Source organism: Gymnodraco acuticeps, unplaced genomic scaffold (assembly GCF_902827175.1).
Source record: "Gymnodraco acuticeps unplaced genomic scaffold, fGymAcu1.1, whole genome shotgun sequence".
NCBI lineage: Eukaryota > Metazoa > Chordata > Actinopteri > Perciformes > Bathydraconidae > Gymnodraco > Gymnodraco acuticeps.
The window spans coordinates 868291-883147 of NW_022989747.1; the positions used below are offsets into that span (position 1 = coordinate 868291).

Consider the following 14857-nt stretch of genomic DNA (forward strand, 5'->3'; position numbering starts at 1 on the left):
ATCTTCTCTACTTCAAGGCCACAGAGCTGTTTTGGCTACTGAGTTGACTCACACAAAGTCACACGAGAACTTCTACAGCTCAAGGCCAGGTGTCTAATAACAATGTGACCGTGTGAAGATTTCTTACCTTCCCACCATTTTCCTCCCTTTATAAGCTTTGCTATCATATTGAACTGCGCACACTCGCGCAGACTATCCTATACTCTGTGAGACCTGTGTCTATATTTATTGTATCTGATGTTTGTTCGAATAAACATCACCAGAAAGACAACTCTGTCTGATTCACCATTTATTTGTTTTCTGACTTGTACTCTACAGTATTGGGGTTTTTAGATTTCCATAACAATTGGCGCTGCGAGCAGGGTCTCTGCAAGTTCGATTGGGAACACCTACGAATGCTGGTTGGTAGCTCCAGGATCCTCGGATTCCCTCTACCCCGCGACAAAAACAGTACGGGACCAGAGGACCAGCGGCGGGGGTGGAACTGATTGACTTCACGAGATCAAACGGACTTAGAAAGGCTTTCCAATACTGGGTGAGATGTACAATGTCTAAATTGTTTAAAGTTAAACGTAATTAAAACTCCATGACGTTTATGAAAGGGGCTGCTCGAAGATAGGGTTTATCCCGTCGTAGATAGTGGGTTTACGATTAGTTTTTTGTGTGATTTGTACTGTGAAACAAACATCACATAGGGTTTATCCCGTCGTAGATAGTGGGTTTACGATTAGTTTTTTTGTGTGATTTGTACTGTGAAACAAACATCACATAGGGTTTATCCCGTCGTAGATAGTGGGTTTACGATTAGTTTTTTGTGTGATTTGTACTGTGAAACTAACATCACATAGGGTTTATCCCGTCGTAGAAGTGGGTTTACGATTAGTTTTTATGTGATTTGTACTGAGAAACAAACATCACATAGGGTTTATCCCGTCGTAGATAGTGGGTTTACGATTAGTTTTTTGTGTGATTTGTACTGTGAAACAAACATCACATAGGGTTTATCCCGTCGTAGAAGTGGGTTTACGATTAGTTTTTGCGCGATTTGTACTGAGAAACAAATGAGGTGATTTTGTCATGGGAGCAAGGCAAAGTAGGGGGCTTGTACACCCTCCTGAGGGCCCGATTGTGGACGTCATGAGAGTAAAATATGGTGAGGACAGTCTATCTAAATTAAGTATATGGAGGGAAATGTTCGGATTTCCTAAGGGAGGTTTTTGAGTAAATTAAAAATCAAGAACCTAAAGAATAAAGTGAAAGTAAAAGGCTTATATCGAAAACTGGACTCTCACAGAAAGTGTTTATAATAAATACTGGGAGGATTAAGCAGAATGCTGTGAAAGAAGGCAGTTGGCCTTGGGGCATTAAAGAAAATATTAAGGTTGAAGATGAATGTGAAGAAAAGAAGGAAAATAAATTATTTCCAAACCCATGTAAACCCCAGACATCTCTGTGTTCTTCCATTGCAGGCCTGAATGACCTCTCCTCGACTGGGTATCCTTTCCCTCCCCCGGGGTACAACCCTGGCAATCCGGCTGGCCCACCTCAACCACCTCCACCACCACTACAAGCCCCAGCCATGCAGTCAACAGACTCCCCGTAAGCTCGTCCACCTCCATCAGCCCCAAGTAGATGGGGACAACAGCGGGATAAACAAACCCAAGCCCAAGCAGGTGTTTGGGCAACACACCTCAGTAATGCCTTTCTCAACGGACTCACAGACACAGCGCAAGCTACGCAGAATGCTGGCCAGTCACAATACCGAGGGAGAGGCAGAAGAGGTTTTCCGAGGCAGAAGACGAGAAGCAAGACCTTCATTTGAGAAAGATGTTTCAAGTGTGGCAGTGTTGAACATTGGATTATGGGACTGCTCACAGAACACTGGCGAGTGGAGGCAGAGAGGGGGACAGCAAGGACGTCATTCACAATCAGACTGACCTACACCAGATGGGGAGGAGGGGACCCGATCGAGCGAGATGGAAATTCAGCCAGCATCATCGAACCAGGGAAGTGAATACACACACACACATCGAAAACATTGAAAATTGGAAAATGTAGAAGACATGCCTGTGGTTAAAGAGGGTACATATTTGAAATATGACAGTGAAACAGCATTTGAGAAATGTCCCACACTAACTTTAGCTATCATGGGTGTTGATGTTCTATAGTAAAAAGGGCAGATTTGCCTGATTGCAAATGTAGTGGTAGATGTATGCACTCAATAGGAGCGGCTGGGGTAACAGTAAAGGAGAAGTTTTTGTATCACTTCAGAGTAGAGATAACGGTGATGATAGTCAATCCATTTCCCACATCAGTAAAAAAACAGTTTATTTTATCCTTCGTCTGCCTAATAAATTTACTGGGCAGAGATCTGATTCTCCGGTTCGGCTTAGATCTCATTTTTCAACAAATAAGGGTATTAAAGTCCGGCAGCCATCTCCTACGATGGTTCAAAAAAAACTTTTGATGATAAAGAACTGTGTGAATGTGAATCAAATGGCTGCTGACATATCCTGATTCTCAGGCGTTGTTGCGGTTTGACTGATCAACGTGTTTTCCACCTGCGGTGTTCATGGAAGCTTATTTTTGCATTGTACTAGTACTAACGTTGTTGATGATCCGTGTAAATGTAGTTCCCTGACCGGGAATGATGAGAGTTTTCTGTTAGAATGTGTGAATGAGGAGCTCATGCTTAAAACTATGCTTGAAGTTTGCTGCGCAGCTAGTTCCTGTTGCACACCCACACAACACAAACTGTGTCAAATCCCAGGGGCGGTCCACACATTTCACTAGCCAGGGGGCCCACTGATAGATAGAGGGATTTGAGTCTAATCGTTAAAGATTTGGAGTCAGTCACTGATTGGACATCTACACACACAGAATATGTTATGTACTATATGTCAGGTGACATGTATAAGATGAAAATGTGCACAAACCTAGCCGTTCTACGCACATTGCTGTTGGTTGAGGATGATGAGGTAATTCTCATATCTCTGAGCTTCCTGCCGCGCTTTCAGATGTGCCATACTCACTCTGGGCAGCTCACAGATATGACGTATGTTTGATGTCCACGTTCCGTTCAAATCAACCCCCGTACCCATTGAAACGTGAAGCTGTTGATGGCATTCGGCCAGTGTTTACCTCTCTGTTTAAACAAGGGGTCATTATTCCGTGTAACGATTCCGGTACGCACTCCAGTGTTTCCTGTCAAAAAGATCAGAGACAAAACCTCCTGACGAGTGGAGATTTGTCCAGGATTTACAGCTGTAAATGTTCCACTTGTTACCATTGTGAGGCTATTTTTATGCAGCTCTGCGTGATGTTGTAGCTAGAATTCAGACTAATGCACTACCAGAGGTGGAATAAGTACTTAGATCTTTTACTTGAGTAAAAGTAGAAGTACCAGAGTGGTACAGTAAAAGTCCTGCATTCAAAATGTTCCTCAAGAAGAAGTAGAAAAGTATTATCAAAATATAATACGGTAAAAGTATTCATTGTGCAGATTGGTCCATTTCAGAATAATATATATGATATGTTTTATAATGATTGATCATGAAAGTGTTCTCAAAGCTGGTAAAGGTGCAGCTAGTTTGAATGACTTTGTATTCTGCAGGGTAGCTTGTGGATTTACTCCAGGTGGAACTAAAATCTGATTATATCACTTGATTATATTTCACATCATTCATCCACATCTATGAAGTAACTAAAGGTATTAAATACTTGTAGTGAAGGAAAAGTACACCATGTACCTCACTGATTCTTGGGAATTTGGATAAAACAGGTTTTAATTTTGAAAATAAAAAGTTTGTTAAATTACAAAATCTGAAGTTATATCATTATAGACCAAGGTCTTGGCTGTTCAGCAATGTACCGGTGCAACCTCCTCATTTTGTATTTTTTTCATAAAATAGGTTTTTCCAGTCATTACTTTGTTTTTGTAAACACCGTCGGACACAATAAAAAGTGATTTATTTTTTATTTGTATTTAGTCTAATATGTATTTAGAGCTTTTAAATCATTATCTGGTATTCTAAGTACACATATGCTGTAAAATGTTGAATATTCACTTTTGCTCATTTTTTATACTGTTTCACATGTGCTCCTTTAAAAGATATTACATCATACAATGTTTACTTTTAGCTTAAACAGACAAAGTAATGTTTTTTTACTTAAAAAACACATTTTTGTATTAAAAGAGACTATTACTTTAATAACTCAACAGCACTGAAGAAACAGATTACAAGCATATTCATTTAAAACAAATAAAACTCCCTCTGACGGTGGTGACTTTGGAACTGACGGTGGTGACTTTGGAACTGACGGTGGTGACACTGGCCTCATTACAACATACAATTCCAAAATGTATACCACTCAAGTCAATGCCTTGCTTAACAACTTTATTTAACAATTTGGTACAACAAATAACAATTGTGAGAACTGTGATAAACATTTAATTAAGGAACTTAAGGTACAATTAAGCAATATCATTAATAAAAGTAACCCACCCCCATATCATCAAATATCAAATCATCGTAGTTAAAAAATAAAGTGATTACCAGTTGCAATAATGTACAATTCATTACTGACATCATCTTAAACTGTCATCTAGTGCCCCCTACTCATAAAAGAATACATTATATTGTTCTTTAAACTGTATATTGGACGTGAAGAACAGATAACAAATAACAATTGTGAACACTGTGGCAAACATTCAATAAGAAACATATAGGTTCAATGAAGCAATAAGCTATCATTAATAAAAGTACCCCATCCCCATTAATAATCATCATAGTAAAAGATACCAGTAGCAATAAGATAAGAATTCATCACTCACTGTGAACTGAGTGCCCCCCACTCAAAACATAATATACATTATATTCTTCTGTATATTGGACGTGAAGAACAGATAAATGAATAACTACATCTTAAAGTCTCTTTTCCATAAACTGAAATGTTTCTAAATACAGAAAGCATTCTGTGTAAACATCACAAAACACATCTGGCACAAAAATAATAATAATTCATAAGTGAACTCCTGTGAGTATTCCCTGACTGTTTCTACATCACTCCACCACTCATTCAGCTTTATCAGGACGTAGGCCTATATGGTGTATATGTTTCTCCTCTATGAAGTCCATGACTGCAGCATAGTGTTAATTTCGTCAGCTATTTTTTAATTTTGTTTTAGTCTTAGTCCTCTGTTAAATTTTCTTTTTAGTTTTAGTCATATTTAGTCACCTTCATCCCGTTTTAATTTAGTCAAGCTTTAGTCGACTAAAAGTCTGAGCATTTGTCTTATTTTAGTCGACTAAAATGGTAACTATTTTAGTCAAGATTTAGTCGACTAAAAGTCTGAGCATTTTAGTCTTATTTTAGTCAAAGAAAACTAATTATTTTAGTCTACTTTTTGTCAATGAAAACTGTTGAGTCTTTTTTAGTCATCAGATTATATAGAACATTTCAGTCAAACTAGTCTAGCCAAAACCAATAATTTGTCATTTTAGTATATATAAATAAATACGATTATATCTTGTCCTTATGAAAAACACAGGTTGAATGATTAAGAATGCAGCTTCGCAGTGTATCTGGTTTGTGGTGTTTTTACCAGCTGTGTTATGGCCACATTGCTTCCCTTCTGATGAAACAATGCATTAGCTTTTTTTCTCCGCCTCATTGTAGCGAAAATGGGCCCAAATATCACATTGTTTCTTTCTCCCAAGCAGTGGTGGCTTTAGACTTGTTCGTTGTCAGTCATTTTGACGGACAGGATCGTAACATTTCCGTCATAATCCATTATTATCCGTCGAGTGCACAATTTATCAATCACTCGCGCTGACGGGGGGGGTATTCGGTTAACGCGAGTGCGACCACTGCTCCCAAGCCCTGTTGTTGCCATTTTATTTTCTGTTAAATAAGGTTAGTTAGACCATGAGTTAGACCCGAGTCTTCCTGACAGTTCACAGTGTGCCGCTGCCCGGTGTAATTCAAATCTACCGCCGCGCTCATCACAGACACACAGCTGCTGCCCAGCCGCAGCACGGACACACAGCTGCTGCCCAGCCGCAGCACCGGCAATGGAACTGCTGGGAGAAAAACTGCCTATCAGAGATGTAACGTTATCTTTGATAATATTTCGTCTCCTCATTTTTCGTCAACGAAAGTAAAGAGAGATTTTGGCATAGTTTTTATTTAGTAAACTACATTTTCGTCTCGTCACTTTTCGTCAACGATATTGCATGATGATTTTGTTGCAGTTATTATTTACTGCCGTCGGTGCCATCTCGTCATCGTCTCGTTTTCGTCATGGAAAAAAAGGTCGTTGACGAAGATATTTCGTCATAGTTTTAGTCAACGAAATTAACACTACTTCAGCAGACAGGTTGTATGTCTCCCTCGTCCTGCTTGCACGACCTGGTGATGACGGTTCCACAAGTTTGACCAGAATATGGTCAAATGGTATGAAGCACATATCCTTTCCACCTTCCACCTCTTTTGGATAGAATCGTGTGTTGGGCCCATGAGAGTGGAAAAACTCCACTTTCACATCTTGATGAGGTGCATCCACAGTGACAGCCTTTGCTAACCACCAGTTCTGGTCATAAATGACCGCCAGACAATCTCCGCAATGAACTACATCAGCAGATAGATCTGTCATAGTCCCGTCAGGACCACTCCTAGTCATTGGCTGTTGCTCAAATTCAAGTGTGGAAATATATTGTTTTAACATATATTTGGTTAAATGTTGTCATGCCATTTTCATTTGGCTTTAGTCATTGGAGATGCATAGCCTACAAGGGATATTGTAGGTGTACTATGTGCTATGTAGGTAGGTAGTAGGTGCACTATGTGCATCCCCCATGACGTAAGCCAAATGAACATGGCATAATAGTGAATTTAGAAAGAGAGAAGGCACACCTCATCCCCTAGGATTGAGCGATAGGCCGATGGCATATATATATATGGTTCATCAATGGTGGTAGTAGCATGCAGTGTATTGTTATTGTGGTAAATAAATATACTTTAGCCTCCCTTGAGTAACATTTTGAGGTTTTTGTCACCACCGTCAGACAGTATGTCACCACCGTCAGACAGACAATCTGACGGTGGTGATGTCTGACGGTGGTGACAAAAACCTACTCTTTTACATGATATGCATGAGTTGTTCACATTAGCCATCTTGTTTCCCCTCTGTTGCTAGCTACCTCAGACCTCGTCTTAAAAAGTATACATTTATGTCATAATCTAATCTAATATGTTCTATACAAAAGAGACGGTGTTGACATGTTATGGTTGTGACAGAAGCAGTCAGATAAAAAATGTACAAGTTTTAGAGAAAATAGCAAATGTACAGGAGCTTGAGTGATCTTGAAGCATGCAGTAAAGCTGAAGGTTTGAAAAGGGGGTCCTAAGGAATGTAGCTGACCTTGTAGTTGCCTGATTTTATTGCTTTTTATAAATATCTGACGGTGGTGACGAATATGTGGGACGCATTTTGAGCAACCACAAAATAATGGTAAATATTGTTCAAAATTCACTGTTTGTAGTTTTTAATACATATTACAATGTACTCTTTCATTTGGTAAGAATATTATTCTATTAAATTATTACTTTTTGTTTTTTTAATCAAGTTGAAATGATTATCTCCTATCCGAGGACAACTGATTTTGTAGGCAATGGGCCAGCATATAATCATTAAATTAATAAAAAATAAAACTAAAACTATGAAAGAACCATACATTTGTGCAGAAGACCCTCTGATTATAACCTTGATTCTTTTTATTCATGAAAATGTTATTCATTTCCAACAGAATTAGCACTTTTCTTAGTGGGACATGTTTTTGGCAAAGTTTCAAGAATCAGTGACCTCTGACTTATGTTCACTGCCAACCTAAAAGTACCTTAAAGAATAGTAATCAATGATGTTTTGAGAAGTTATTTGACTGATTGTTTTTATATCGGCTCAGCCAGGTTATATGGGAGGCCCAGTCTACGTACACTCTAAAAACAAATGCTTGGCTTAACAAAGAGAATCAAGGCAATAGGTTGCATCGATGGTTATTGAGTTAAGACAACTTCTAATGACATTTTGTTAAAGCAACAAAGTTATTTGAGTTAGGGGAAAAGGCGCTTCCTCTACATAGAGGTGTTTTCAATGACCACTTACTTAATAATTGGTAGCATAAACACAAGTTTTGAAGTTGATTACTCCAAAAGTTCCAACTTGTTTTACCGTATGATTTAAATGTAATCTTAAATTGTGTATACTTAATTACCACATGTTGAACATGGACAGATGTTTTTAAGTTGACAGCCATTTGTAAATTAAGTTGCTCCAAATAATATTGTATTCAATAGGGTTTTTCTCTTAGCTTTTTCATGTTTTTGCCTTTAAAGAAATAAATTAATTGATTCCACAACAAAAATATTAGGCAATTCACTCTTTATTTTTGAACTGCAGTTGTTTATTTCAACACATGATATTTCAATCAGGAGAGTTTGAATTTCAAGTTGTATTTGAATGACAAAAGATGACACTCACCTTAAAATGTCCTTTGTATATTTCTATTTGTCTTAACTGTGGGAACTTGTCCAGGCATCTTAAGTGGGAGTGGACTTGAAATCCTTAACTCAAGGTGTAGAACAATTAACTTATCAAGCCAATTGCATTACAATACCTCAACTTGAATTTAGTTTGAAGTCAATTAACGCAGAAATCAGAGTTCAAATGACAAAATTAAGTTGATGTAATTACCAACATTATTACGTCAACACAACTTATAAATTAATGTTGCAACTTAAACTGTTTATCTAAAATCAATTAACTCACATTTTTTATCTTGCAACCAGTGCATTTAATTAAGTGGAGGTGAAAGGTCGCTTGAATTGGGTTTTGAGATGTACAGATCACTCATTTTGATATTAATATCAAACTTAGTTTTCTTTTCTTTAATTTTTCATCCTCGTGTAGAATGCTATCACGAAACACACATTTGGTTGTTTATAGCATAAAGAACATCTGAGTTAATGTGAGGTAGGGACATACTCATTTGAGTATGTGCATATAAATATGTAATTTACAACAGCTGTAAGATGCTTGAAAAGTGCTTGAATTTGATTTTGGAAAAGGTGTAAGAACCCTCTTATGCCTTTGCCTGAAGGTGACGAACGTGACTGTGTGCACACCTAGACCGGACTTAAAAGACGTTCCTCTGACCAACGCTGACCTCATTTTGTATGTTGATGGGTCTGCCTCTCGCGACCAAGGGGGCACTAATCGGGTGGGTTTTTTCCTGTTGTTTCAGATTCTGCTGTACTCCGTTCCGGACCAATCCCATGTCACCTCTCATAACAAGCAGCAGAGCTCATCGCACTAACTGAAGCCTGCACGTTTGCAGAAGGCAAAACCGTGACTATTTACACTGACTCACGCTATGCTTTTGGGGTAGTGCACGATTTTGTGGCTATTTGGAAGTGTAGACAATTTCTGCAAGCAGTACAGACCCAGTTTCCCTAAGAAATTGGGTCTGCTAATTAACTGCTGACTCAGCCGCAAAGGAAGAGTCTGATTCCTCTCACACCTCACGCACCTTACACTCATTTGTTAGAATGCCTGTCTCCTCCTTCACTGACAACATGTCGTCACTTCAGCAGCTAGCTACACCAGTTGAGAAGGCTCGGTGGAAGTCTGTTGGGGCTGTTTTTGACACATGGGTTGGACAATGTGTCAAAAGGGGGGATGTTAGAGGCTATAAATCAGAAGGGGGGTGAAGGGGGGTGAAGGGGGGTAATTTGCATTAAGCAAAATTCATTTGAGCACCTAATGCTGGATTTCATTGAGTTTAGCCCATCAGAGAACATCTTAAATTAGAACAACGGTTCACATGTTGCTAAAGAGGGAACGGCACAATCAAAAACAAACTAGCAAAATGCTATGCAGACACAGGTCTGTCATGGACATAAGCTCTGCCCATTGTGCTGATGTACATGCGGATGTGGGAACGAACACGGAGCCAACTCAGCCATTTTAAATCCTTCTTGGGGCTCCTCCACAGATTGGACTCAAGGCTCCAGGATGTCCTCTTCCCTCCACAACTTTGTGTGAGGATGCTATGTTGTGCTATTGTGTTAACCTATCATCCACTTTAGCAGACATCCGACGTCAGGTGGTCGCAGCATTGCCTACTCCTGCCACTGGTCCACTTCATCATCTCCAGCCCGGCGACTGCTGGTCAAGGATTTCCGGAGAAAGAGCTGGAAATCCAATCGTTGGCAAGGTCCATACCAGGTGCTTCTGGTCACCCAGACAGCGGTAAAGGTCGCCGAGAGAACTACGTGGGTCCACGCCAGTCACTGCAAGGTCGTAGTCACAGGAAAGGGGAAACAGAAGTAGATGACAACAAGTGATGTGTCCTAGTCACCAACAGATGACAACAAGTGATGTGTCCTAGTCACCAACAGATGACAACAAGTGACGTGTCCTAGTCACCAACAGATGTAGATGACAACAAGTGATGTGTCCTAATCACCAACTTGCACCACACTTGCACTACATACACCAAAACACACTACACACAAGGTGTCACGAGCGAGTGCCAGCTGAGCGGTTCCATATGCCCTCTGGTTCCTCGTTTGTGTTACCGGTGTGCGGAGTCTGACTGTCCGTGTCACAAAATCGACCGAGGGAATACACACACACACCCCATGGAGCATTCCCACCTCGTGATGACGGCTCGCCTGGGAAAACGACAACGCAACCGTGAGCAATACTACTGGAGAGCCTGGACAATCAAAAAATGGTTCCTCTGCATACTTGCCATGACAGTTGTGTTAGGACTAGTCCTATATTTTATGTATTCATGGTCAGCACACAGCAGGTCAGCCAAAATCGAGGTATCTAAGAGGTACATGGGGAAAGCAGGGCGAACCACATGGGAAGAGGGGCTGATCAAGACAGGGATTGGTAACATTACTCTAAGGCAGTGTTTCTCAAACTTTTTCATACCAAGGACCACTTAACCAATAAAAAAACACTCGCGGACCACCTAACTCCACAAATATCCAAAAACACATCGTTTTTTACAAATCGCCTGAAAATGGTACAAACAAGTGGCAACATGTGTGATGAAGGTGTTTATCTGGGCTATATCATGCAATCGAAAGTGAAACTTAATCTCGCTCCATTGCAGAGATATTCCCGCGAGAGTGCGGAAAACTTAAATGTATTTATTTATTTCAAATGTGAAATGTTACCAATATACTCACGGACCACTAGGGGGCGCTCACGGACCACCAGTGGTCCGCGGACCACACTTTGAGAAGCACTGCTCTAAGGGATGGGGAAGATAGCACAGTGCAGTTAGACCCGTGCGACTACATGCATTGCTCCGACCCTAAGAAACTGGGGTGGGCGGACGCCTACATATGCTATGTCGAAGGCAGTTTTGGTCAAACCGCCAATCACTGCTCGGGGGGCTGGGCTTTTGTTTTATGGACCACCGCATACACCGATTGGGGTTATACCCTATGGGACGACAAAACAAACATCAAAGGGAGATTGTCTATCTCCAAAGTCAATTCATCGAGCCCCGTTGTCCTGTTGCAACTACAGGCTGCCCAGATATCAGACGGGGGTTATTATGTTGTATTTATGTATGTATCCGGCACCGACCCGTGTGGCACATTTTACATAGACATCGCGCCCAAAACTCAGACCCCCAAAAAGGATAAACCGCCTTTGACACAAACATTGACATCCATAGGTACATCTACACTTCTAAAACGTAACCTATACATAGGCAATAACGACCATAACAACATTGATGTGGTTCAGACCAGTAATGGGAACACCGGTAACGTTTGGTGGCACACTCTGAGATCATTCTTGCAGGCCGCAGGACAAAATGGTTCATGTTATGCATGCACCCTTTTTCCCCAGGACTCATCAATGTCAGTGCCAGTTCGTCCGCGCTCTCTGACCCAGGTTGAACACCTCTGTGCGTTTATGGCTCTGACAAGGCCCATCAAGGGGGAAGACCGCGTAACCAAGTGGCGTTATGCCAGGCAGCTTCCCCCACCATGCAGTAATAAGTCTAACTCCCTTTTGCGTGCATATACGGTTGATACCACATACGCAAAGTACCAACCGGTCAGCCATGTGCACCCCAGCCATTTGAGAGGGATGAAACACAGCATTTGTATCCAGAGAGTATACCACAAAACGTCTCTTACACCACCTTATTTTTCCCTAGGTACTACTACTGGTTGTACTCGTATCCTACAGAATACGTGCAGTTACGGTGTTTACAATAGCTCGTATTGCATATTCAGTGTCCCTGAAAGAATCCTTTCTAACGTAGCATTCCCTGATGTTAACCATACTTCCCTCCAACTGGCCTGGCCCAGTGATGCTGGGTTTAGCGCGCCACAAGATTACATTTGGTTGTGCGGCAACAAGCTCTATCAGATGCTGGCTCCCCTCTGGATAGGTACATGCACTCTAGTGGATTTGAATCCAGCAGTCACGGTCCTCACGTCCTTAATGTACACGACACATCATTACCCAGAGTTCCAACACCCCGACCACCACAAGGTAAAAAGAGAGCTGACGTCCACTGGAGTTAAATTCTTTGGCGGCCTGTTCCCATGGTGGGGTACAGTAAACAATGCCCATAAGATAGATACCTTACACGTTCGACTAGAGAACCTCACTTACGAGACGACGCAAGGCTTCCAGGCATTGCCCCCATTCATAATAGCCTCTAGGAATATGCTCATGCAGCACCAATTTGCTCTTGACCTTTTGTTCGCCTCAAAGGGTGGCCTGTGTCATGTGATCGGTGACTCCTGTTGCACTTACATTCCCGACGCCACCAAGAACATCACTGATACCGTGCTGCATCTTAACAACTTGTTAGCCGACATGAAAGCGGATGACATATCCAACGCAGGCGGCTGGGACTGGTGGGCCTGGCTTACATCGGGGGGGTGGCAAGCATGGCTAGCTAGGATAGTTACACCCCTGATAATCATTTTCGGCCTAGTAATCAGTTGTACCTGTTTGATTATCCCAATACTGAAGAAAGGCTTTTCCAGCCTGGTATCTTTAGCTTTCTACTGCTATTCCATTACAAGACAATCCTTTGCGCCACAGTGAGATAGACCAGCTAGAATCAGAAGAGTCTGATTCCGACACTACAATATAATCAATATAATCATGTGAATCGAGTGTACTCTCCTCTTATGCTTACATTATATTGGAGTCTGTCCTCCACAAAAACAGCCAGTTTTCTATGATATATTTGTGATGTGTTTACTTAAACCAGTGATGGAGTGTATTCATTGATGTGTTATATCAGTCTATCCTGTCATTTGTTGGTTTTTATTGATCAAGTATGATCAAAAGGGGAGAATGTAGTGGACATTTTTATTCTATTCCTTATATGTTTAAACCAAATGCTTCTCATTTGTTTAGATGTGCTGTTTGCCTCTATCTTCTCTACTTCAAGGCCACAGAGCTGTTTTGGCTACTGAGTTGACTCACACAAAGTCACACGAGAACTTCTACAGCTCAAGGCCAGGTGTCTAATAACAATGTGACCGTGTGAAGATTTCTTACCTTCCCACCATTTTCCTCCCTTTATAAGCTTTGCTATCATATTGAACTGCGCACACTCGCACAGACTATCCTATACTCTGTGAGACCTGTGTCTATATTTTATTGTATCTGATGTTTGTTCGAATAAACATCACCAGAAAGACAACTCTGTCTGATTCACCATTTATTTGTTTTCTGACTTGTACTCTACAGTATTGGGGTTTTTAGATTTCCATAACACCACTTAACATCAATTCAAACACCATGACACAATTCCATCAGATTAATGATAAAAACCTAGAGCACATTATACAACTTCTGAAATCCTCCTCCTGCTGCCTTGATATTATTCCAACAGGATTTTTTAAAGATGTTTTGCCTTGCATGGCCTCAGATCTACTTCATATAGTAAACACATCTCTTCACTCAGGTGTTTTTCCACAGGCCCTGAAAACTGCAGTCATTAAACCGCTCTTAAAAAAGAATAATCTAGATGCTTCAGTAATGAACAATTACAGGCCCATATCAAACCTCCCATTTCTAGGTAAAATCATTGAAAAAGTTGTTTTTCAACAGTTGAGTAATTTCTTGCATTTAAATAACTGTTTCGATGTGTTCCAGTCAGGCTTTCGTCCAAACCACAGCACTGAGACTGCTCTTGTAAAGGTCTTTAATGACATCCACTTAAACACAGACAGTGGCAGAACTTCAGTGTTAGTATTATTAGATCTCAGTGCTGCGTTTGACACTGTTGACCACAGCATATTACTAGACCGACTGGAAAACTGGGTGGGACTTTCGGAAACAGTTCTAAATTGGTTTGAATCCTACTTAAAGGACAGAAACAACTTTGTTTCTATAGGTAAATACACATCTGAGTTGACAAATATGACATGTGGGGTTCCTCAAGGCTCCATCTTGGGGCCTCTTCTCTTTAACATCTACATGCTACCACTGGCTCAGATAATGAAAAACAACAAAATAAGTTACCATAGCTATGCAGATGACACACACATTTACGTAACAATTTCACCAGGAGACTATGCTCCAATTCAAACACTGAGTAAGTGCATTGAACAAATCAATGACTGGATGTGTCAGAACTTTCTCCAATTAAACAAAGATAAAACTGAGGTAATGGTTTTTGGAGCCAAGTCAGAACGTATAAAAGTTAGCGCTGAGCTTCAGTCTGCAATGTTCAAAACAACAGATAAAGCCAGAAATCTAGGTGTAGTCATGGACTCTGACCTGAGTTTCAACAGT

At 40.6% G+C, this 14857-nt stretch overlaps 1 protein-coding gene across 1 annotated transcript; it reads left to right on the plus strand.

The window, feature by feature from the left end:
• Positions 1-10799: 10799 nt before the first annotated feature.
• On the plus strand, positions 10800-13268 carry LOC117546847. Its single transcript, XM_034217233.1, has 2 exons — positions 10800-10976; positions 11332-13268. Exons 1-2 carry the CDS (start codon positions 10816-10818, stop codon positions 13151-13153), a joined length of 1983 nt encoding a protein of 660 aa, XP_034073124.1. The 5' UTR covers positions 10800-10815; the 3' UTR covers positions 13154-13268.
• The last annotated feature ends 1589 nt before the right edge of the window (positions 13269-14857 follow it).